The 26838-nt window shown below is 40.7% G+C and overlaps 1 protein-coding gene across 6 annotated transcripts in view; it reads left to right on the top strand.

The window, feature by feature from the left end:
- Positions 1 to 25815, top strand: part of LCLAT1 (lysocardiolipin acyltransferase 1) — a 199204-nt gene extending 173389 nt beyond the window's left edge. For all 6 annotated transcript variants that reach the window (XM_059660243.1, XM_059660246.1, XM_059660241.1 and 3 more), the window contains one exon: positions 23611 to 25815. In XM_059660243.1, the coding sequence (XP_059516226.1) occupies positions 23611 to 24113 (503 nt within the window). In that variant the 3' untranslated portion in view covers positions 24114 to 25815. The remainder of the gene's footprint in view (positions 1 to 23610) is intronic.
- Positions 25816 to 26838: the final 1023 nt, after the last annotated feature.

Genomic DNA, 26838 nt, shown 5'->3' with positions numbered 1-26838 from the left:
ATTTCTGTTCCACTGGTTCTGACCTTCTGGTAGAAGTCTACTCTGGAATCCATGCAGGGAATCCACCTTGACCGGTCCTCTCATGCTGGCACTCGCCAGGAAACACTGCTTGCCTGCATAGGGCATGACTCCATGTGCTCCCCCAAGCTGCCACCCTCCAAGGGCTAGGTGGCCCTGTCCTTCCTCTGTCCTGGTGGACGTCCCTCCGGGAAAGAGTTCCTTCAGCTTTTAATTAGAATCTTCTCTCCCTGGGACTCAGACCTACTCCTTGCCCTCCTTTTCTGCCCTTTTTTTACCAATTTCTGCTCCTGTGTCTGGGCCCCAAAGGTCATCTTCAGAGGCCTCTGCACTGCCCTATTATTCATGCACATAAAGGGGGTGAGGAGGAAGTGGGAGAATGAATGAAAAGTTATTGACAGCAGTGCAGCTGCCTGAAGCCAGAGCTTCAGGATTCTGAGGCTTCCAACACTCCCTTCCTTTAAGTCCCTCTGCACACTTAGTTTTGTCCAGCTGCTGCAAGTTAATAAAACACCCAGTGAAATCCCGTCAAATAAAACCGCAGAAGTCTTCAAAAGTTGTTACAAAAATCTTTCCTTTCCAATGTGAACTGCTACAAACTTGACAGTTAAACAAGATTTTGGTAAATAGGACATTTTGTAAATTCTGCAAATTGGTTATTTGGCATTTAGATCCTTTAGCAAATTGGCCTGCTTTCCAGTTCATCAGATATTAAATCTCAGGTTCACTTGGGACTTCCTATTGCCATCGCTCTTTCATGGGTGTTTCAGAACACTCTTCAAATATTATGTAATGTCTTCCCATTGAAATAATTGTTCCACATTTAGTTTTATTGAGAACAAAATGTTGTTATCACGCTGGGGTTTATAATCAGCGTATGCAGCACATTTGTAACTATTTGAAACTATTGTAATCAATAGTTTCTTTAGGATATAGTGTTAGAGCACTCTGCGACATACCTGGTTTTAAATCTATGTTTAATTGGGTGAATTGAGGAAAGAGTAATAACTAGAATATGTATTTATCCTCAGCCTGGAGAATAAGCAAGGGGTGCCATGTTGAGGAGAAAAACATAGCTACAACTATAAATAAAAACTATTTTATGTTTTTTATTCAGAGCATATGAAAGTATCCAACTATGAAGGATGAACTTTTACCCAGTAATTTTATAGTGCCCTTTGGCTTTGAATCTACTGTTGCTCTTACAAGTTTGTGTCCTTTTTGTTGTCTTTAACAATTATTTAGTAAAGGGCCAGGATTCTTTTTTGCTGCTCATCCAGCATTTGAAAAGGTCCCTTGTAATAAACCCAGCATCCAAGAGGTGACTCAGACTAAGTGTTCTGCCTTCTGTATGACATTTTCACTTTTATTAAATTGTTTGTTTTGAAACAGGTGATAATTACGTTTCCTCATGAGCAAGAAGATTTCAAGGGCATCTGCCTTCCGTGCTGCCTTTCGGGGTGCATTTTATTTCACTTATATAATCATTCTACTCAGAGACTATCTGAAGATGATGTTTGGAACCTGCTGTGTCTATAGAGTTATGAATTCTTCTGCATAGGAAGGGCTTTCATCCAAACAAACTCCTAATGATTCTAGAACATTTATGGCTGAAAAATATGTGGCTTAAAGTATCACTTATTAAAAATAGTTTTTGCCAGCTGTTTACTTTGAACTTCCATTGTTGACCTTATAATACTCTAAGGCTTTTGAGAGATTGCTTTTCAGATAAAAAAAGATAGTTGCTTAGTTGTTCTTTTCCTAAGCTAAAGTTATAGGTGGCAAGGAAGTCACTTGATTTATTAAAAGAAGTGAAGACTGCATTAGAAAGAATAAGAGATTTGATAGGCAGTACACCTATTTATTACCCACTCTTATGTGAAGGTGGACCTAACATATATTCTGGGAGTGATGAGGCATGGCTCAGGCACAGAGGAGGGAAATTAATAGGCAAATTACCACTTTGCTTCGGAATGGAAACTTGACATTCAAACAAATCATCTTATGTTTCACTATTTGAAACTCAGTAAGAGTTTCAGGAACTAATTATCTAGCAGCAAGTAGTGACATGGAAATACATTAAATATACATAGAAAACTCAGATACTCAAGGCCCAAGTCAATTTAATTTTACACCATAAAACAAGGTTCAAAGGTGCCTGATATATTAAAATAAGAAAAAATAGAACTAGTAAGCCATCAAGGATATGCCAGGCCAAAGCTAATTAATATGCCATCCATTACTTATCTAGATATCACAAATGAAATACACTATAATTTGTAGCATCAGTACTGTGATGTTACAAGTTTAATGTGTGAATTTTCCCCTTCTTTTTAGTCCTTCAACTTAGAGGTAAAAGTGGAAAGCTGATAAGTAATTTGCTTTGCATTTATCAATCAGCAGGCAGAAGAGTGCTACTTTCACATTTTGGGTATTGTAAAAACAGTTTGTATAAATATATATATATATTATAACTATAGAAGAAAAAATGTTGTTACTTTCCAAACTAGAGTGCGGTGATCAACTTGCTAAACTATCCCCATCACATCTGTAAAATGATGATACCTGCCTCATAGGATTATCATCAGGAACAAATGACATCATCTGTGTAAGGGCTTAGCTCAGTACCTGAACCACATTTAGTGTTCCATAAACACATCACCATAATTATTACTAACTAGAGGCCCGGTGCACCAGTGGGGTCCCTTGGCCTGGCCTGCGGGATTGGGCCAAAACTGGCTCTCCGACATCCCCCAAGGGGTCCCAGATTACGAGACGGTGCAGGCCAGGCCAAGGGACCCCTCCAATGCACAATTGGAGCCAGGGAGGGATACAGGAGGTTGGCCAGCCAGGGAGGGGTCACAGGAGGGCTCCAGGGCATGTCTGGCCCATCTCACTCAGCCCTAATCAGCTGGACCCCAACAGCAAGCTAACCTACCAGTCGGAGCATCTGCCCCCTGGTGGTCAGTGCACGCCATAGTGACTGGTCGATCGGTCAACTGTCTGCCCCTGGTGGTCAGTGCACGTGATAGCGAGTGGTTGAGCAGCCTTAGCATATCATTAACATATTATGCTTAGATTGGTTGAACAGATGACTGGACACTTAGCATATTAGGCTTTTATTATATAGGATTATCTGTTCAAGGACAGATATCAGCTGCTGAGCTTTTAGTTTAGCATTGAATTTAAGTAAAATATGTTGCATTCTTTAAGGTCATTGGTGAAAGTCTTTTAGGGACTATTTTTATTGCATTCAATAAATAATGGATTTTATTAATTTTAAAATTTAGGTTATCTTCTACAAATATGAACAAACAGGTGTTTATATTCAGGTAATATATTTGGAATATTAGGGTAACTGGTAGAGGAAATAATTCTATGAAAGTTTTATTGAGCACTTGCTATAACCAGGCCCTGAAACTTCAATAATTAATAAAACATAGATCTGTCTTCCCTAATAGCCTAAAGCCTACAGGCAATTAAGGGAGACAAACATGTGAATAATAACACACTACACCATTTCATCTTTCTCTCTCTCTTTGCCTTAATTACCCCATTTAGCATGGAGATAAATACCTATACATCTAGAAAACTGGATGTGGTTTTGCTCTTCTTAGAAATTTCTCTTTGTCACCCCCTTCACCATAGTTTCTTCCTTCCTTTGAATGTTTCTGTATCTTGTAATTCTTATATCGATAGCATAGTAATTTGTTTATTTACATGCCTATCTTTTCTACAAGACTGTTAAAGTCATGAGAGTTCTCATTCATCTTTGTGATCCTAGCTGCTAGCACAGGACTTACTACCTACCAAGCACTTAATAAATGTGGATGAATTTTACTGTTTACTACTCTTCCCTCTCCAGTCCCTTTCCCATATTCCAACATGCACCTTGAAGAGAAGTGACGGAACATCACAGAAATGAACCAAAACTCTTTAACAAAAAAGAATAGCAAATAATCAATTTGATTGATAAGAAAACATTATTTTTTCCTAGATTAATAATTATATTCATGCATAGTATAGCCCTATTAAAGTGACTTTCACAATTTATAATGAATTACATTGTTTATAGACCAGAACTGAAATATACCATTATTTCTTATATGAAGAAGGGGCTTGCCAAGCAGAGCTCAATGTGAATAAAAATGCTGGAGGGTTGTTAAAACATTTCATACATTTTAATAGCATCTGTTTAAAAATATTCAGTTACTTGATTGATTATAAATGTAATAAATAGGTGATCTTTTATTATAAGTACATCCAATAGGAACTATTATTTGCCAACCAGCTACTAGCAGTTCCTTTAACAAAGTACACTTGAAGCAACAAAATGCCATTCTTGAAGAAATCTGAAGTGGAAAATACTTCTTCTTCCCAGTTAATCCAGATTAAAGAGCTCTTGAACTCCCTTCCCTCAGTGATGAGTGGCTATAGAGTTAAAGCTTAGTTGGAAAACTCTATTAATTTATAATAAAATCTAATATATCATATTGTGGCACATGGATCATAGAGTCTATATATCCCTTCAAAACCAATATTCAATATTTATGATAAAGCATTTACTGGTGGTTAATTTTACAAGGATTATAGATCTATCACATAAAACTTATTTTTCAAGAATTATTCTCAACACTTGGAAAGCTACTTTTTGTGAGATTAAACTAATTAATGACCTAGGTCTAAGCTCCTTTAGGAAAGATAATTACTTTTACTATTAATGCTCATTTTTATTTTAATGTTGCCTGATTTGACCTATGATTCTATATAAAAAATTAAATATTTTAGGGTAATGTTCCATGTCTCTTAAGTTTTTCCTGGTCAACCAAATTTGTTATTTGAAAACTAAGGTGTATTTTACATTTATACTAAAATGAGGTTTAATTTGTATGACAAAGTTGGAGTAAATAAAAACAGTAATAGAGTTATATCTCCTGGACTTTTGTGTTGTTTAACACTAGATTGCCCAAGGAAGTCATTTTGACTGGTTTTTAACTTCATATCAGTCTGCCTGCTTGCCCATCATCCCGATCTCTTCCACCTTTCTATATTTAACTCCTTCAGTTCATGTAAGTGTATAGCCAAGAAATACAGGCTTTTTTCAGTTGTCTAAATTGTCTAAGGCAAAATGAAATGTCTTAAACTTGATTAAGAGAATACCAACACTACTAGGAGAATATTATACTGAAACTTTAGTAAAATATCAGATTGCTTATATTTTGTCTTTCCAAAGGAAATCACATTAAAGAAAATAGTTTTCCTATGCTTGGTAAATCGTTCATTATACTTATTGGCAGAATGAATTAGAATTTAACAATCACTTTTTAAAAAAAGAGTGTCCTTGGCTAGCAAATCAAGAATTTTACCATACTACTTAAATCGTAGTATGTCTGCAAACTCCATTATGAAAAAAAAAAAAATTTAATTCTGGCAAAATGGCATATTGCCCTTATATTTCCCCAGGACTGATCCAAGCATTTATCTAGTTGGAGAACTAGAAAATTTTGCCTGAAACAAATTTCAAGGAAGTGTAATCCAATCCAATATAACCCAGTCCTCTCACATAGTATTTCACTCAGGTTGAGCTCTTAATCAGTGGATTGGACAATGATATACATTTTCTGGTCTCAGTTATTAAATTGATTTGGCTTCTTAATCAGCTGAGCTTTCTCCTCTTTCCCTTGCCTAAGGTGTCAATCAGCAGCACCACTAAGAGACCACTGCCATACCAGGTTTCCCTGTGACTACTTCACTCCTACTCCAGTCACATGCAGAAGACATTTCTGTGACATCATTTTAGAAGACAATTTTGTGTTTCATCAGCACATGTAATATTCTAATTCTAAAATTTTAATCATTCCATGACTCTCCAATTGGTTTTATTCCCTCCTACTCATTAAAAAAAAATTACACAAGAAATGTAATAGGTTTTATATTTTAATAAAGCTTTAATGATTTCACCCTGGTGTTTTTAGGACTTGAGAACTTATAGGAATATGGTAAGGGCCTGCTGTTTTTCATTATAAACTTTATTGTACCAAATGACTTTTTAATCTATATGTATATGTTATGCTAATAAAAATTAAGGGATAAAACCCAAAATGATTCATAAATATGTTCATGACAGATGTATGCTTTTCAAATAGTCCTGCCAGTTCACCTAGTTTTTACCCCACATTTTATTATGAAAAAATTCAAGGATAAGCAAAGTTAAAAGAGGTTTATCCTGCACACCCTCCACTCACCATAGATTCTACCCTAACATTACTCTTCTTGATCTGATAATACAGACAGTTTTCAGGTTATGTCAGACTCGACGTACATTGTTTCAGGGTTACGTCGCCATCTCCCATTTATTTATAAAAAAAAAAAGTTCTGTCATTTCAACGTATGCACATGTGTACTTTATGTTTTTTATTACTTATTTACCACAAGTAAATGTTAGGAATTGTTATCTTTTTAATTTTTTTTACTGTTTCACTTCATTACTGCTGTGTATGTGCTCCATGTGAGTCAAGTAGATGCTTATGTAGGTGGGTTCCGACTTATGGCAAAAATCTAGTTACGTCTCGCCATAGGAACAGATCTCCGACATAACCCGAAGACCTACTGTAATCCCCTACTAGATCACTTTTATGAATTCCTTTTTATTGGCTTACTTTTCTTAATTTGTATCAAGTTGTATTGTTGTTCATTTAGTCTTATTTCCTAAAATGCCTTTAATCATTTGTGTGTGCACATTTATAGGTATGTACACACATTACTTCTATGAATTAACCAGCACGTGGGAAGGTCTCTTATTTCTCAGCACAATGTATAAAATTGTGATCTCCCTATTTCTACTCTTGTCTCAGGAATTCCATTTTAATAGAAATGAAACAGGACATAATTAATACTTCTCTAGGAAAAACAATAACAATGAAGTAAATTTTACCGGATATTTTTAAAGGCATCTCTACAAAGTTTATGGTATTTTGGTATCTTATTATATAATTCTCAAGTATTTTAACCAAGCATAAAATAAGCATTATATACTATATTTTCCCCATAAACCATGAATCTAAAGGGTATCACACTGATTATTCTAATTTTCAGAAATAATTGCCTATAGATTTTATTAGTTTGTTTGACCTTTTTTCCCTTTCCTTTTATGTTATTTGAAGATCAGCTTAAAAGTCTTTTTGTGAAAAAGAGGTTTATTTCTTGTCTTCCTGATACTTAAAGGAGAATCAATTTTTATTTTGTTGTCTGTTATACACCCATTTCTTACCACTGAATTTCTCTCATCTTTCATCTGTTTTCTTGCTAGCTACTGCTCTGTAATACATTATTACTGGTGTACAGCAGCCCTCCTCACCTTTTTCCTGCTTGTGTGGTTTCCCATTCCTTGTCTTTCGCTTAGGTCCATCCTCTTCCTGATTTTCAGGGGAGACCCAGCTTTAGTCATTCATTCCATCACTGATGTATCGAGTGCATTTATGTGCCAGCACTAAGTGAAGCTGCACAAAGATGCCGCCACCTTCTCTCCATTCTGCTGAACTTGGATTCTCAGTGCCTCCTGAACACATTGTGCCCACTCCCAACTGAAACATTTGCCCTTTCTTGCAATGTCTTTCTCATCCATCCATATTTCTTTTTTAAATAAAATATACTTTTATTGATTTCAAAGAGGAAGGAAGGGAGAGGGAAAGAGATAGAAACATCAACGATGAGAAAGAATCATTGATTGGCTTCCTCCTACTGGGTATTGACATGTGCCCTGACTGGGAAATGAACCATGACCTCCTGGTCCATGGGTCAACACTCAATCACTGAACTACACCAAATGGGCCCGATTTCTTTCTATTCCATCAGCACCCAGCTACTTTGAGTTTTTACTAACCTTAATAGGTATATTTAAAAATAATGTTAGAAAGCTTTATTTATTTATATAAAGTGATATTTATACGGAGGGTTTCAAATAATAGGTCTGCATAGTTTTCCAGAAGCGAGCCTGCATTTCAGGATTCTAAATTTGAATATGGTATGTTATCACTTTTCAGATATTTCTTACTGCATGCCAAGAACTGTTGTAATATTTCTGGGCAATTTTTCAACACTGAGTTGCTCTGTGAGCAAAGATAATTACTGAAGTGGTAAAACAACCAAAGCAGAACACTAACTTTACCTCAATATATTATTTCTTTTGGTTAAAGACCAACAAGACCAAGATTGTGGGTTTAATCCCATGTGGGCCAGTTAACTTCCCACCAATAAATACTTTTCCATATTCACATGAATATGACTAGTTTAGCGCAGACCCATTTATCATTGTCAGGGTACAACCTTCATATCTCAAGGTTAGCAAATGCAGAAAACAGTACATTTCAATGAAAGCATTTAAGTTAACTGGCAAGGTTTCTATTGTTGTTGTTTTTTAATGCAGTGCCAGAGACATACGAACAAAGTGATAATGTGTTGCATGTAAGTTCTTCGTAAATAGTATAATTCAGTTGGTATATCAAATAAAATAATTGTCAAAATATGAATTTCAAACCTGCAGAAGAAATAGGATAAAGTTTAGAACAAGACATGTTTGGGGCCAACTTCAACAGTGAGCTTTGGGGTGAATATAAGTGATGAGAGGAAGGGGGCAGCTGCCAAACCTCTCTTGTTAGGTTGCGGGGACTGGTTGGTTGGTATCCGTCCAGTTCTTTCTCGGAAGGATTTCTCCAGTAGTTCTGTGCTACAGTAGTTAGACTCGATCAAATAGACAAATGGAATTGGCCTGTCACCAGGAAGTAATGGGCTGATAAGTGTGTTTGAGAGAGTATCCTTGCAGCTGTGTTAATAGCACAGCAGAGTAGATTGCTGAGCTTTTAAAACTTTGATCACTTCCCTGTAACTGTGGATCCTACTGATCTTTCCAGCAAGTTGGAAAATGCCCTTCAGAAGAGAGCATAGTTTGTTCCTTTGGCATCAGAGCCAGGTCCACAGGGTTTCAGGTCCAAGAGTTAAAGAGAACTTTGAGAAGTTCTTTCATGATACCGGCTTTTGGGAAAATGGTTAAAGAGGTGAGGTTTGTTTCAAGCCCATCACCTGCCCTTCCTGTCCTCCCATCCTTGACGGAGATCCTGCTGTTCCTTGGCCATCTTGGGCTTCTGCCCGGACACACAGGCACTGGGGATTGTTCTATCCTCTGCACTTACCCAAACTCAGACGGGGTGTCTCATTTCTTTCAGAGTTTTGTGCAACACAAATCACCCAGTCCATTGTTTCTCCCAAGAATGCCTTTCTTTTCCTTCCTTTCTATGTATTATGCACATTCAATAAGGAGAACGTCTATTTTAATGCTCTGAAATGAAAGAGTGGTTCTAATGGTGGAAAGTTTAAGCCTTGTGGCCATCTACTTGAGAGGCTTTGATAGCATGCTGATCCTGGAGTGGTGTTCTTCCAGTCACTCTGACGCAGTAAGGTCAGCCCTGGCTCCCCATCCCTTGTCTTTAAATTGATCACATATAAATTTAGAGAAAGATAAGATCTCTAGAAGTGGAGACAGTAAAGCGTAATAATTTACAGCTTATCAATTAAGAAAAAATTGAACTAGAATCATAATTCCATGTCTTCCTAGCTGTGTGACCGTGGTGATTTATTTATCATTTCATAAGTAAATGAGGATATTAAAGATTTACCTAATGCTTATTGTGATGCTTTAGTGAAATAAAATGTATATAAGAAACTTAGCACTAATACATAATTCAAACTTTATAAGAAACAAAATATGTAAGGAACAGTGCCTGGCAGAGTAAACATGCAAAAAAAATTATTTCCTAAAACTGTAGTCTTTGCCACAGGGAATAAATTATCAAAGAAATTAATCAAGAAATGATCCCAATTTTTAAAAAACATGAATGTCTAGATAGAGAAATCCCAGTGAGTACACGATACAATGAAAAACACTACCAGAAGTTATAATCATTATTAAATTCCACAATGCCTGAAATAAAAACAAATATCCTACAAACTTCCAAAGAGGGGAAATAACATTCAAAAGATAAAAAACTAGAATAGCATCACATTGTCCAAAGAAACAACGGTAGAAAAGGTGGAGGAAGTTCTTCAATTTGGGGAAGGAAAATGGTTTCCAAACATGAATCCTGAATATACCCGAATTCTCAATCTAGTGTGAGGACAGAACATTTCAAACATTTGAGGTCTTAAAATTCACCTCTCACATACCTTTCTTTGGGAGCAACTGGAGAATGAGTTCCTACAAAAAAGTAAATCAAAAGAGATGAAGATAGAGGATACAGGAGACAAGGGAAACAGCACAGGAAGGGAATGTCCAGGAATGTGCTGGGAGGTCAGGGCGATAGCTGTGCAGCAGGCCCTGGCTATAGATTGTGCGGGAGCATGGAAGGTTCCCGGAAGAATGCCTCCAAGCTGATGAAGCTGACACACTGTCCGATGTGTATGAATGTGCTGGGAGGAGATTTACACTCAAGCTAAGTTTGGGGATGAAGTAGTAGCATGCTGATCATTAACTCCAGGGAAAATTATAGCGCAAAAAAAAAGACGAAAAGCTACTACACAGCTCTACTGTGAATATCTGCCTTGTTATATAATGCAAACACTAAATATTAACCTTACCAAGAATTATGGTATAGCTAAATGTATGGTATAACTATGGAGGAAGGGGGTATGGGGAGAAATGTTGTAAGAGTAAAACCTTATTTTTTTTTTAGTAGGAAGTTGATAGATAATAGGAAACGTGAAGAAAATGACATGTCTGTGTAGGTATTTTATTTAGCTATATAAATGTAAATATGAGAATAAATGGTTTAACATGTTGGAAATGGCTATCTTGGGAAGTGGCTTTACAAAGTATGGAGGAATTGGGCAGGTGATTGCTTCCTGTATTGATTAAAAGCCACAGCAAACATAACTAATGCTCATCATATGGCTCTTCTCTCATTCCTGGAAAAGCGGAAGCATATTGTTTCCAAGCTCCTTTCCAGTTTGTCAGGGCCAAACGAGCAGCTCTGGCCTAGACAGAGCAGAAGTGATTTGTGTCATTTCTGGGCTACAGTGGTGTGGCCCTTCAGCACCTCTTCCTGTGCCTTAGCAACCTGGAAGGGACCAGGACAAACTGCAGTGTACCCAGTAGTCTGGAAGCCTTTCCTGTGTTCTTGAACTGTGACTTCGCAGCCTAAAGAAGGGAAGACTTGTCAAACTTGTTTTTTTTAATGTATCTTTATTGATTTCAGAGAGGAAGGGAGAGGAGGGAAAGAGATAGAAACATCAATAATGAGAGAGAATCATTGATTGAATGCCTCCTGCACACCCCCTTTGGGTATGGAGCCCGCAGCCCAGGCATATGCTCTTGACCAGAATCGAACCCGGGACCCTTCACTCCACAGGCTGATCTTCTATCCACTGAGCCAAACGAGCTAGGGCCTGGCAAACTTTTCTAGATATTCTAGGTTGTGCAGGCCATATGGTTACTTTTGCAACTACTTAACTCTGCTATTGTAGTGCAAATGAGTGAGTGGGTCTGTGTTCCAATAAAACTTTATTTAGGGACACCAAAATCTGAATTTCATATAACTTTCAGGTGTCATAAAATATATTCTTTCTACTTTTCTTCAAACATTCTTCTCTCACAAGATGTGCAAACACAGGTGGAATTGGCCCTTAGGCCTTAGTTTGCTGACCCTGCTTTATTTTTGCCATATATATATATAAAACTTCTTTGTTGATTAAGGTATTACATATGTGTCCTTATCTCCCCATTACCCCCCCCCCAACCCCCCCCCCCCCCCAACTCATGCCCTCAACCCCTGTTGTCTGTGTCTATTGGTTAGGCTTATATGCATGCATACAAGTCCTTTGGTTGCTCTCTCCCCCTTACCCCACACCCTCCCCTACCTTCCCTCTGAGGTTTGACAGTCTGATCGATGCTTCTCTGTCTCTGGATCTGTTTTTGTTCATCAGTTTATGTTGTTCATTATATTCCATAAATGAGTGAGATCATGTGATATTTATCTTTCTCTGACTGGCTCATTTCACTTAGCATAATGCTCTCCAGTTCCATCCATGCTGTTGCAAATGGTAAGAATTCCTTTGTTTTTACCGCAGCATAGTATTCCATTGTGTAGATGTACCACAGTTTTCTAATCCACTCATCTGCTGATGGGCACTTAGGCTGTTTCCAAATCTTAGCTATGGTGAATTGTGCTGCTATGAACATAGGGGTGCATATATCCTTTCTGATTGGTGTTTCTAGTTTCTTGGGATATATTCCTAGAAGTGGGATCACTGGGTCAAATGGGAGCCCACTGCATGGGAGAACATATTTGCCAATGTTATCACCGATAAGGGTTTAATCTCCAACATTTACAGGGAACTCATACAACTTAACAAAAGGAAGATAAACAACCCAATCAAAAAATGGGCAACGGACCTAAATAGATACTTTTTGAAAGAGGACAGAAGGAAGGCCAAGAGACATATGAAAACATGCACAAAGTCACTAATCATCCGAGAGATGCAAATCAAAACGACAATGCAGTACCATCTCACACCTGTCGGAATGGCTATCATCAACAGGTCAACAAACAACAATTGCTGGCAAGGATGCGGAGAAAAAGGAACCCTCGTGCACTGCTGGTGGAAATGCAGACTGGTGCAGCCACTGTGGAGAACAGTATAGAGTTTCCTCAAAAAACTAAAAATGGAACTCCCATTTGATCCAGTAATCCCACTTCTAGGACTATATCCCAAGAAACTGGAAACACCAATCAGAAAGGATATATGTACACCTATGTTCATAGCAGCACAATTCACCATAGCTAAGATTTGGAAACAGCCTCCCATATATTTTTATTAATTTCAGAGAGGAAGGGACAGGGAGAGATAGAAACATCGTTTATCAGCTGCTTCTTGCACGCCCCCTACTGGGGATCGAGCCTGCAGCCTGGGCACATACCCTAACCAGGATATGTGCTGCTTACCCTGCTTTAAATATTTGAAGAATTGCTGTGCAGAAAAGCTAATATATTGTTTGTTGTTAGAGGATAGACGTAAAACTAAAGAGTGGGAGTTTGGGGTTTTCTACTAATCAGAGCTGCCTGTGCAGAAAAGGCTGCCTCAAGATGTCCCTGTGTTTGAAATGTTCCCATAGTGGTGGGAGGTTGCTCAGCTCCCTTTTAATTCTTACATTTCATGGCTCTATAACAATTAAATTAGATCATTCAGATAAAACTGTTTTAATGTTCTCCAAAGTACAGTCACTTCCCACAGTTTAGGACAGTTCTTAGAAAAAGTTAGGTATGTGTATATGTGCCTGTGTTGCCTTAAGTATTTGAAATTAAGAATCTTTGGTGCCAAGGTTTGCAAAGACTACTTGCTAGCCTAAACCTGTTTACACACAGCAGTATTTCCTAAGTTAAATTCAATCATAATCTCCAAACATCCTTAGCCTAGACTAGCTGAAGGTATAGACTTCATTTTCATCTCATTAGGCCACCTGGAAACTGCAATCAGTAAGTAGTCTTGGTGTTAATAGTCTTTCTGCTTCATTAAAATGTTAATTTCATGGATTTAATTTCCTTTGTAAAATGTACCACTGCAGGACACTATATGCAGATTTATTCTAAAGAAGACCAATTTGCATGTCGCATTTTAGTATATTTATTTCTCTAGATTTCTGTGTATTGCTATTCCTAGATATTTAATATCTTTAGACACTTAAGGCAATTTCAGCCTAGCAAAATGAGTTTTAAAAGTAATTCTGAAAGCAATTTTCTCATCAGTGACATAACTTCCACTTCTAAGAGTGAAATATACATCCCCTTTTTCTCCCTGCAGCTCTGAACCTCCATCTTTAAAAAAAGATTCAAATGCAGTTTCAGTGAATGATCAGAATGAATCTGGATAGTGCAAGGTTAGAAAATGGATGAGCAGAATCTTTTCTGTTCTATGGTGCCCTCTACATTATCCGTGCCAGTTTAATACCAAGTTCACATTTTTACTTCCCAAATCTTAAATTCTGACTGATTTCCCAAAAGGGAAGGTTAATCAAAAGATCAAACCAAGAGGCTATTGCCTCCCTGATAGAGACTTAGGCTCTCCCAGTCACTGCCCTGAAACCAGTGATCAGAATGATTGCTCTACAGGAAGTCCAGGTAAAAATGTGCTAGTGCGCCCAGACCCTGTGGGTATCCTGGACGTTTTCTTTCGTGTATTTGCCAGTCTTTTCATTTTGCTGATTCTCCTCCTAACTGCTCTCTCCTTTCAGGTCTCCTGAGCTGCCTTCCTTTGTTTTTCTGGTCTCCAGTGGAAAAGCCATTCCCAAAAGTCTGTCCTCCTTTGGGCTCTTCTCTCATTATATTATACTAGAGGCCTGTTGCACAAAATTCATGCACTAGGGGCTGGGGGGAATCCCTCGGCCCAGCCTGCACCCTCTCCAATCTGGGATCCCTCTCACAATCCAGGACTGCTGGCTCCCAACTGCTCACCTGCCTGCCTGCCTGCCTGCCTGATTACCCTAACCGCTTCTGCCTGCCAGCCTGATCACCCCCTAACCACTCCCCTGCCAGCCTGATCGACGCTTAACTGCTCCCCTGCCGACCAGTTGTCCCCAACTGCCCTCCCCTGCAGGCCTGGTCACCCCCAACTGCCTTCCCCTGCAGGCCTGGTCGTCCCCAACTGCCTTCCCCTGCCAGCCCAGTCACCCCTAAACTGCCCTCCCCTTCCAGCTTGGTCACCCCTAACTGCCCTCCCCTGCTGGCCTGGTCACCCCTAACTGCCCTCCCCTGCAGGCCTGGTTGCCCCCAACTGCCCTCCCCTGCTGGCCTGGTTGCCCCTAACTGCCCTCCCCTGCAGGCCATCTTGTGGCCACATGGGGGCAGCCATCTTGTGTGTTAAAGTGATGGTCAATTTGCATATTAGCCTTTTATTATATAGGATTCATTTCTCCCTTAGACTCTACCTCCACTCTTCTGTCTCCTGAGGTCTGACCTGTGTCTCCCATAGGTGGATGGGATGATTTCATTTTAGTCTATCACCTCAACTATATCTATACCAAACTCCTTACTTCTTCCCAACTTAATTTCTGTTTGCTAGCGACACCATCCTCTGTACTCTCTAGCTAGAAATGTTCTGGTAGGTGGCTCACAAATATTTTGTTTATCTATTCCTTTTGATGAATGCCAAACATTTGTCTTGGCCTAGGTCAATTGAACAGAGTTGGGTTCTTCTCAGCCCAAGTATAACCAGAAAAATCTTTTCCTATTACTAATGGCCCAGTGAGATTATTGTTAGTGCTCCGTCGTGTACCCTCAGCTTCCACCAGAGCAGCATGCAGTCATTTATGTTGCTCATCATTAGGCATGGGGGGTTGGGGGACAAGCCATTATTATGATCAAGAATTGTAAATCATTTGAAGTTTTTATTAAAATGAACACAATTCTGAGATTACTCTGTTCTCAAGCTTTATAACGAATGGTTGGCCCAGGGCTCTTGGCTGCAAATAGACCTTCCCTAGTTACTTTTAAAAATAGGAGTTTAGCAAATAATAGTCCACTCTATTTCTTGGATGAGTGCGACTCTTGGATGCAACTCTTTTTTTCATGTATATGACTGAGGTTCAAATACAACTGGGCTAATAATTCAGAAGCAATAAAAAAAATAGAGCACCCAACTTTCTGGCCAACCTGATACCATTTTCACTAATGGACAATGAGTTTAAAGCCACATACGTTTAAATTTGCCATTTTAAGATATAATTTACTACTATCTCATTGCTATTTCAATGAAAAGGAATGTCAACAAGGTTGAGACATTTTTATTAAGCCAATTATGACAATTATCCATTTAGTCAGCATATACTTATTGGTTGCTTATAATGAGACAGCATTGAACTCAGTGCCATCGGACATACAAAAGCATTATAATACCCATTACTCTTGAGAAACCTATATGATCTAGTAAAATTCCTGATTGAGTTGATAAGTTTTAAAAAACAATGAAAAAACTATGAGATTAAAAACCTGTTTCCCTATGATTCAGTGACGAATTCCTGAGATCTGTGACAATTTTTAGAAGTCTCAAGTGTTAATTTTCATTTATATTCTATTTCCACAGGGGTCTAGAGCTGATTCTGAGACTACTTTTAAGTCATTCTAAGTATTTAATAGGATCAAGAATGTTGTCTTTTCAGGAACTCCACTCCACCCCTAAAGCAGGGACAGCTTAGTTTAACTTTGAAACTGACTTTGACCTTGGAACTTAGAGCAGGATCTCTCTCTCTCTCTCTCTCTCTCTCTCTCTCTCTCTCTCTCACACACACACACACACACACACACACACACACACACATACTTAAGTGAGAATAAGTTACATCACAACAGTATATGAGACAAATTAGCCTTAGAATAATTGAGCTGTTTTCTAGGCTGAAAAATATACCAGAATGCAAGTTAAGCCTTCATTTTGAATGGCAAGCTAGTGTTTCTGAGAGTCTTAGTGAATTTACTTTTGCTATCAAATTGCCTTTCCCAGTGTGGGCAATATTTTTGTATGTATAGCAAGGGTTAAGAAAGGTGGAGGTTACATCCAGAGAGAGACTTAGAAGATAGTCCAGCCAGAGGGACTGGAAGTCATACTGTGACTGTAGCTGAACCAACGATAACAGAGTATTTCAGTTTCTGTAGAGAGACAGGAAAATATTGCCCCAAGAGTCACTGACAAATTTTCATAAGAATGATGGATAGTAGCAACGCCATAAAGAAAAAGCTATAGGCAGAGATAAATGAACCACAAGAGAATATTCGTTTATATGGTCATTCTACTCACTTATAAACCTTCATTTTCTCTATCAGACTAGATACTTACTAAAAGAAAGTTTATTCATAATATTAAGTAGCAAATTTACTGTAAGCAATGTAAATTCACTGGAATAAAAGATAACCTAGTTCAACATAGGAATGTGATAGATTATACCATTTCTCACTTTATTACAGGTCAGTGAAGGAACCATTTAAAAATTCACATGTGGGCTATAATTCTTTCAAATATAATTAGGTTTTCATAGTCATACCTAGAAGAGTAATGGAAAACTTTTTCATTTCAGAACCATATGCAGAAACACATCATAATTCAGTCCTTTTCCATTGGACACATTCTCAATTAGAACAGTGTGTTTCTTCCACTGAGGGTAAATGTTGATTAATTGATGTTTTTGTTTGTAATATGTTTCAGAAATGGAAAGAATTTCAGTTATGTTTGCAGTATAATTAAATTAATATATTTAAGTTTGTCTAAAAGACTTTTGCTCCCAAACTTAACATTTTGAGAGACTTTAAAAAAAGATAATGTAAAGATCAATTGTATTCTTCCAGATTCTAAAGTTTAAAAGTGGTGCTTGTTGAGAGTACCAAACTACAATTTGGGGGCCTTTGCTCCAGTCCTTTTATGCAATGGAGTGAGCTAACTAACACTGGGAGGCAGGAAAACTAGATTCTAAATTTAGTCCTTTTATTCAGCCAACTCTAAGCCTCTTTGAAAGAGTACTTAATCCCTCTGATCTTCAGTTTACTAAATTGAAAATGAGAAAGTCTTCAACTGTCTCCCAATATTAAATTCTTGAACCTAATCACCAGGGCTGTAGAATGAGAGTGACCTAGGTTAAACCATCCCTGCCCCTTACTGGCTTTGCAGCCTCAGACAGAATACTTAACCTGGGTCTTAAGATCCACTTCATGGGGTTATTGAGAGTATTGAATAAAATAGCATGAAAGAGTACCTACATACTGTTTGGAATTCCGTGTATTTATTTATTTTCTTAGTCTCATAGTTATTGAGGAGTCATTTCTCTAATAGTTGTTTCTATGTTCAGAGCCATGTGGAGAATACAAAGATGAGAAAGACCTGCAGCTTGCCCTTGAGCCATATATAGTCTAATCCAAGAGATATGATCTTGACATAAACACTTAGTATAAACTAGAAAAATGGTTAAGTACTATAAGAGAAGCTCACATAGAGAGCGGTGGGATTTAGAGAAGGAAAACAATGTGTACATTCTCATCAAATCCCAGCGTCCCGATGACCAGCAGAGAGTAAAACATAACCTTGGGATGTTACATTATTAACACAACCATGGTGATGTGTACGTAAGAAGCGGCTGTTACCCCTTCCAGGTTGTGTCAGTTTGTATTGAAAAGATAACAGGTCCTGAGAGGATTCACTGAGAAGGGCATCTTCACTTTATGCCAAAATGCATCACTTGGTTTTAATTATGAGGAAACACCAGACAAACCAAATTGAGAAACATTCCACAAAGTAACTATCAGCATTAGTTCCTGGATTGATCTGGAACCAAAAAAAGGACAATAGTGGAACAGTTGGCAAATTTGAATAAAATTTCATATATAGATTAGCTAATAGCAAAGTGTCGACGTTAATGTAATTTTGTTTACCAGTAAGTGTACTGTCTATATGTATAAAAGACAAGTGACCTTTATGGCAGAACGACCAGAACAACTGATCGCTATGATGCACACTAACCACCAGGAGCTGCCCCTGGTGGTCAGTGCACTTCCACAGTGGGAGCACCGCTCAGCCAGAAGCCGGGCTCACAGCTGGCAAGTGCAGCTGCGGTGGCGGGAGCCTCTCCCACCTCCGTGACAGCTAAGAAATGTCAAGCCAAGCGGTAAGGAGTGAGCAGGCAGGCGGTAAGGAGTGAACAGGTGGTCGGTTAGGAGGGAGCAGGCAGGAGTGAGGAGTCCTGATTGCAAGAGGGCGCAGGCCGGGCTGAGGGATCCCCACCCCCAATGCATGAATTTTGTGCATCGGGCCTCTAGTGGTTGTATAAGATGCTAGAAGTGCGTGAAGTTTACTGGAAGTCTTTTTAGTACTTTGCAAGATTTTTTGTAAACCTGAAATTATTTCAAAGCAAAAGTTAAAAAAGAAAAGAAAGATAATGGATTCTCATATAGTATAAATTCTTTGCATTTTAAGATAGTTAAAGAAAAGACCTAAAAGTTTTAGATTTATATGTGAGAATTAAGGAAAGCTAAGTGCCACCACAAAGCACTTAAAATTTAAAAATACTTTACAGGTTTCACTCGACTAACAACCAAAAACTAAAACAATGCACACGAATACAAATACAGATTACTTAGATCTCTCTTATAGAACTGCTGTGTCTTCTGCAGCAGGACTGTTTTCTAACAGTTAGCCTTTTTGTTACATCTGAATTTCTCCATGTTAAAAAAAAAAAGGTCTAATTTACCAATTCTTTTTTCTTTCCCAGTTTATTTTTAGTAATTGCATTTTATTTAGTTTTCCATTATGAACCAAGTGAAAAGCAGTTGTGGTAAATAAATCATGTGCAGAGGAAAGCAATACATTATCATTAGGATTCCATTATCATTTAATTAGGCATTCCATTATTGAATTGGTGTCTCTGGCTTCTCCTGGTCTCTGACTAATCCTGAAACAAATCCTTCTTTGTGGACAAATATTAGCCTGTAATAATTAGGGTATTCTTCTAAGCTGAGGCTTTTCATTAAATCTCTTTCTGATTAAGATAGCTCTCCAAGTACAGACTGATTTAATTTCATGTGATTTATCCACTTGTGTATCAATGTCTGGTGGAAATTGTTTTTAACATCAGAGGATTAGAAATATTAAAGTCATCTTTATAGTCATAGATCTCCCCAGTATGTAAGACCTTGCTGTCTGAATGGTCCTGTAAACCTACATCTGATGTCACTTTGCTAAATTTTAGAGTATCACAAGTGCTGTAACAGGCTATCATAGAAAACAATACACTGATTCTGTTTTATCCTATCTAATGAAAGAGAAACATGGTAATTAGCGTACATCCGCTACCCTTCCCATTGGCTAATCAGCGAGATATGCAAATTAACTGCCAGCCAAGATGGCGGCCGGCAGCCAGGCAGCTTGAAGCTAACATGAGGCTTGTTTGCTTCAGTGACAGAGGAAACCAACGTTCCCCGCCTGCCTTGCCGGCCTCTGAGCTTGCAGTTTGAAACATTGTTACAAATATAGAAGCTAAACAAAACCCCAGAAACCTGCTTTCAGCCCGCCAGGATCTCAGAGCTGGAGTTGATACAGTGTTTCGATTATAGAACCCAAGCAAACCAGATACCTGCTTTCAGCAGCAGAGGCCTCAGAACTGGAGCCAGAGCAAAAGCTGGCCCAGAATAAAAAAGAAAAAGAAAAAAAGGAGCAGTTGGGAGCTTCAGTCACCCGCCAGCCTGAAAACAGCCCTCAGCCCCTCACCCAGTCTGGCCAGGCACCCCAGTGGGGAACCCCACCCTGAAGGGTGTGTGACCAGCTGCAAACAGCCATCATCCCCTCACCCAGGCTGGCCAGGCACCCCAGTGGGGACCCCCACCCTGATCCAGGACACCCTTCAGGGCAAACCAGCCGGCCCCCACCCGTGCACCAGGCCTCTATCCTATATAGTAAAAGGGTAATATGCCTCCCAGCACCGGGATCAGTGGAGCCGCGAGGCCTCCCGGCACCGGGATCAGCGGAGCCACCAGGCCTCCCGGCACCGGGATCAGTGTGACGGGGCAGCGCCCAAACCCCCTGATCACCCTGCGGCTCTGTGTGTGACAGGGGGCGGGGCCAGAACCTCCCTATCCGCCCTGCTCTGTTCGTGACAGGGGAAGGTGCCCCAACCCCCTGATCAGCCCTGCTCTGTGCCTGATAGGGCGGAGCTCCCCAACCCCCTGATCGCCCTGCGGCTCTGTGTGTGACAGGGTGCAGCGCCCCAACCCCCTGATAGGCCCTGCTCTGTGTGTGACAGGTTGCGGCGCCCCAACCCCCCACCCCCCCTCATGGGCCCTGCTCTGTGTGTGACGGGGTAAAGCCTTAACCTCCCCATCGGCCCTGCTCTGTGTGTGACAGGGTGCAGCGCCCCAACCCCCCCCCCCCCACAGCTCTGCTCTGTGTGTGACGGGGTAGAGCCATAACCTCCCCATCGGCCCTGCCCTGAGTGTGACAGTGGCGCGCCCCAACCCCCTGATCTACCCTGCTCTGTGCATGACGGGGGAGCTCCCCAACCCCGTGATGGGCCCTGCTCTGTGCGTGACAGGGGGCAGCGCCCCAACCCCCTGATTGGCCCTGCTCTGTGCGTGACAGGGGGCAGCGCCCCAACCCCCTGATTGGCCCTGCTCTGTGCATGACAGGGGCAGTGCCCCAACCCCCCAATCGGCCCTACCCTGAGCGTGACTGAGGGTGGCATCGCAACCTCCTGATCCGCCCTGCTCTGTGCATGACGGGGCGGCGCCCCCACTCCCCAATCGGCCCTGCTCTGAGCCTGACTAGGGGCTGCACCTAGGGATTGGGCCTGCCCTCTGCCACCCGGGAGCAGGCCTAAGCCAGCAGGTTGTTATCTCCCGAGGGGTCCCAGACTGCGAGAAGGCACAGGCCGGGCTGAGGGACCCCCTCTCCCCCCCCCCCCCCCGAGTGCACAAATTTTTGTGCACCGGGCCTCTAGTATTATAATATTGAGCTTAGAGTTAGTACATTCTGTGTTCCTTGGGTTTAGGAATCAATTTCCATTCCAAATATTTCAACATATTAAATGTGCTGTTCTCTTTTATCAAAAGTTCAGTGTCACCAGAAACAGATTTAGATAAACATCCTGAATTAGGGGCCTCCATGGACATGAATGTTATGTGTTTTGTTGTTTTTTTAACTCCTTGGACTTGACCCTTAGTGCCTCCTGACCCTCTGTTTTCCTTCTGCTTTTCCTCTAGTTTCCAATGATGAACATTTAATTTTGTCCGAAGTCTGTGCAGTTTTCACTTTTTATAACAAAGCCCTTATTATCTGTTTATCTTTATAAGAGAGTTTTGACACCAAATTGAAACCCAGTCCTTACCCTTAAGTAAATAGGATGGTCAGAAACATTGACAGAAGACGTAAAGAAACACTAAAATAAAATGAGCACAACCTAACAAGTTCAGTAGAAAGGGTAGCATGGTGGGAGATGATGGGGAAGTTGCTGCATCTCTTTATTATTATTAATATTTAAAGAAATTTAAATAGAGTGAAATGCATATACTTTAAATGTACAATTTGATGTAATGCATACCTAATCTAGATATAGAATGTTTCTGCCACCCAGAATATTACCTCAAGACCCCCTTCCAATCAGTGCCCACAGCCCAATACGGTACCATGGATTAATTTTGCCTGCCTCATATAGTTCTTTAATGAATCAAAGTCCACATCAAAAGTCTATCACTGACAATAACATGGAACAAAACAAAACGACATTCAGACACTGCACCAACACTCTGATGTGCCCTTGGCCAAAACACTTAACCTCTCTGGGCCCTGCCTGCAGTATTCGATTAGGTGATCCTCATGATTCCTTAAAGATCTTACACTCTGCATACATTTGTAATCTCAAAGGCCCCACCATCCATTTGATTCCCTGGGCCAGCAAGAAACCTGGGCTCCATCCACCTTTTCACTCTGTGACATCAGTTCTTCCTTGTAACTTTGTCAGACATGTCACTTCCTTTGGCCTCTACCTTCTATTTCTTGTCTTTCCTGCCTTACAATGACCATCAAATACTCTTCCTACCTCTCTTGCCCTTGGTCCTCTCCAAACCATTCTTTCATTGCCCCCAAGGTAATTCTTGCTAAAATGAAACCATGGATCTTTTCCTGTTAAAAATCCTGAAGTGGTTCTCCACCACTTGAGCTGTTTCTCCCACGTGCAGAACTGAGTTCCAATTCCCAAGTTTGACAATGAGGGCCTTTACTGCCCACCTCCAGCCTGCTCTTAGTGCTACAGCCCCACCCTGCTCTCTGCCAGAGGTTCACCCTGCCCCCTCCAACTGCCTCACCTGTTCCCTCCCCCCTTACAGATGCACCTCTGGTCTGTTTAGGGCACTACGCATGCCTGTCTCCCTAGTTCTGTTGTGAACTCATGAGTAAGATTAGGGCCCATGTTTTATTTATCTCTTTATCTCTAGCATCTAACATATGACCTTGCTGAAAACAACCCCAGAAAAATTCATCACGAGAGTGCTAAGGTTGATGGTAATATTGGGTCACAGTCTTACTAGGACTTCAAGTTGATAAGTTTTTAAAAATAAAAAAAAATCATACGGAAGTTTTCATGGGTTTCTGGCCACTTTATCAAGCCTGATTCTGAGTTTTTCTTTCCAGTAGCTGTCATGGTAATATTGGGTTAAAGGTGGACAGTTTGTGGTGTATTTGGAGAGAAGGGTGTATTAATAGGAGGCATCAAAGCAGTGAATCCTAGAGGGCTGGTCCTGTGCCTTTTCATTTGTCTCAAACCTGACTTCTGTGCTTACCTTTTTAGTTCTAGGATGTAGGTTACTGTTTCCACGAATGAAGATCATTTCTCTCTCAAACCAAAATGACTGGTAAATATTGACCCGAGTGCCTGGAACGCCAGTATTTATAGCCCTGTTTGTTCCTCACGGTTCACTCTGTTCTGATTGTTTTCCAGGTTTTGGCTCTGCCTTGCATTGTGAGTCAGTATTGCTGCCCAATTATCTAACTCGACCTATGCTTCCATCTTTCCACACCTAGGGAGGAACCTCGACGCTGTCCACGACATCACGGTGGCGTACCCTCACAACATCCCGCAGACGGAGAGGCACCTCCTGCAGGGGGACTTCCCCAGGGAGATCCACTTCCACGTGCACCGCTACCCAGCAGACACCCTGCCCGCGTCCAAGGAGGACCTGCAGCTCTGGTGCCACAAGCGGTGGGAGGAGAAGGAGGAGAGGCTGCGCTCCTTCTACCAAGGGGAGAAGAATTTCCGCTTCACCGGGCAGCCTGTCATCCCTCCATGCAAGTCTGAGCTCAGGGTCCTCGTGGTCAAATTTCTCTCTATACTGTATTGGACCCTGTTCAGCCCTGCCATGTGCCTACTCGTGTATTTGTACAGTCTTGTTCGATGGTATTTTATAATCACCATTGTCATCTTTGTATTGCAAGAGAGAATATTTGGTGGGCTGGAGATAATAGAACTTGCATGCTACCGTTTTTTACACAAACAGTCACATTCAACTGCAAAGAAAGATGAGTAAGATTGTAAAGTCCAGTGTGACAACCTAGGGAATATTTGGGAAATGTAAGCCTTTGTAAACTGAGATGCGTTTTTGCATGACTATGTCAGATATTTCCTACTACCATCATTATTTGTTAAAGATACTTTGAATTTAGTTTTGTGGAAAAATATTGCCACACACATGATTTTTTTTAAATCTCTGAATGTAATTTCAACATGCAGAGCAGGGAGCAATTGCTGTGAATTAACTCGGGCCAGAGTATTCTTAAACAATCATCAAGCTGTTCACAGACAAGGTGCGCACAAGGTTTTCTCAAAGGCTCAATCCCATTTTTTAACTGTACAAGAGGCGCAGCACTGGCCCAGCTCAGCTGCTGGCACTTCCGCCTGGCCCCTCCCTCCCAACTCCTTTCTGTGCCAATCAAACCACTGCATCCTTCCTTCAGACCAGGAAACAGAAAACTCTTGTCCTTTGACCAAACATTTTGATAGAAGCCCTTCATTATTCATAAGACCGTGGCAGTTAGCCTTGCGTGACCTGGGAGTCAGAAGACCACCTGTGGCCTTTTCTCCTGTGGAGAATAAGCCCTGGGCTGTCTCAGGGCAACCGCAGACTTTCCACTTAGAAACCTTCGTTTACTTTTTAACGATAGGAACTAATACAGTGTAGTTCTTCACTTCTATTTAATTGCGTATGCTTAGTGCTGGTTTCGCTACAGCATGTCAGCAGGTGTAGCCTCTTGTGTGTTAAAAACAGTAAAAAGTCACTTTTTTAGAGGAAAGTGTAGAACATTCTGTTGCTGCAGTCAGAAACTCTCCTTTGAAGTTGTCTCTTTTGAAATATTTCTCCAAAACCTGCCTACAAAAGGAAGGTTAGTGCGTTTTCTACATGTGCACGGAACTCTAACTTTTGCCATTAAAACAACAACAAAACCCTTGCAGACAAGGCAGTAATGGTTTATCCTAAATTACTGAACTCTCATAGCCTTGACAAGCTCTCCTCTTAAAATAACACAAAAATGAGTCCTTTGTGTGTGTTTTAATAACAAGGGAGGGATCTCATTTTTAGTCCTAGGCTTCCTCTTTCAATAGTAAAATTTAAACCCAGTTTTGACCAGTTGTTCACCTACCTATTCCAGTCATTGGAGTCAGTGGAAAACCCAGTAAACCAACAGCCCCAGCCTCCCAAGGCATGAGAAGCACATGATCATGTTCCCCTCTCCTGAAGCTGCCACTGCTTTTTTTGTCACATAATGAGGATGCTCGTTAGAGCAGCAGAGAATCGGAGGCAATTAAACGGCTTTAGCTGTTAGCAAACCTGTCAGCTTTACTCCTGCCTGGAACCCGCCTCAAAAGCTGTTTATTGCTCCAGGTACTCCTGGCACGAATGCCTTCCCCTTACTTCCATCTCATTTCTGCTGGACGGTGACGTTTACAAACAGTTGAAACATGAGGTATGCACATTGTGAGCTGAACTTACCGAGTGGCTTCTTTGAGAAAGTCCTGTCTGCGCAGGGCAATGTGGACACCCGTCCTCACTGCGGGAGGACTAGCAAGGGCCTCCGCCAGACGCACCAACTATATGTAACGGCCCTCGAGGCTGTTAAACCGCCAGGAGCTCCTAATCAGTTATTATGTGCATCTGCTGCAAGCCCAGCTGTGTGTCATTTTTAGGGTATTTTTATTTTAATATTTTTCCTAATAAAGGAGGTTTCTCTCAGGCTTCCTTTGGTTATATTTGGAAACACACAACTAGTCTTAACAATCAGGATGGCGATTGTCCTGGGCATAGGGGAGAGGTGCTCACACTGCAGCCCCTCTTCCAGCCTCACCGCTCACTGCTCCCAGGGCACGTCCTTAACGCTGCACTGGTGGAAGGGAAATCCTTTCTTTGTTAAAAATGTTTTTTTCTCATAAAAATAACACGTTTAAGATAAAATGCAAACTTTTTTAACCTGTCCCAAATTCATAAGCGCTAAAACTGAGGTATAGAGATTCTACTTCAGGAAAAAAAAAATTGTTTATTTGTTTTCCAACACACTTGTATTTTCTCTTATTTAAAGAAATTAAAGAGCTAAACGGTTTCTGATTTGGAACTTAGAGCCATCTGAAGTTGGCAAGGAAACGTCAAGTAGATATGAATTTAGCTTCTGTGTTGTGGTGGCCTCAGGAAGGACCCCTGCACACCTTCCCACATCATCTCTGTGGACTCAGAGCAGCTGCTGGCACCCACTCATCGCCCTGTCAGGCCTTTGCAGGTGAGCTCGTTGGCCTTTGAAGTATTTACAGTGCTGTGTGTCCAGCTGTTAAATCGCTACCACCCGGATGCGCTTTCAGTAACGTGCGCGTGGTTTATAGAGGCTGTGAACGTTCCACAGGAAACGGGAGCCCAGGAGGAAGGCACCCGGGTTCCTCCACCAGAAACCTTTCCCGAAACAGCTAAAGGAATTGTGAGATTCAGCGGAAGAACACGGTAAAAGGTTAGAAGAAAAATAAGTGTTAGAGCCCATAATTTAAAACTAATAAAACCCTTCCTTGTGTGTAATACTATTACACACAGACTAGGGGGAAATAATAGCGTCCACTTGAGTCACCTGGGAGCCGGGACTGGACGCTGCCGAAAGGACTTGAGCGCTGGCCCCACCTCATGCCCCGGCACTTTCACAAGAGACTCTGAAGGGGGGGAGAGGGGGGTGCCTGCTGGTATTCAATTGTTTACATTTCTTTATATAAATAATGTGCTC

Source organism: Myotis daubentonii, chromosome 12 (assembly GCF_963259705.1).
Source record: "Myotis daubentonii chromosome 12, mMyoDau2.1, whole genome shotgun sequence".
In the NCBI taxonomy this organism is placed as follows: Eukaryota; Metazoa; Chordata; class Mammalia; order Chiroptera; family Vespertilionidae; genus Myotis; species Myotis daubentonii.
Note: the sequence above shows the minus strand (reverse complement) of the source record. Positions and strands in the feature narration are given on the sequence as shown.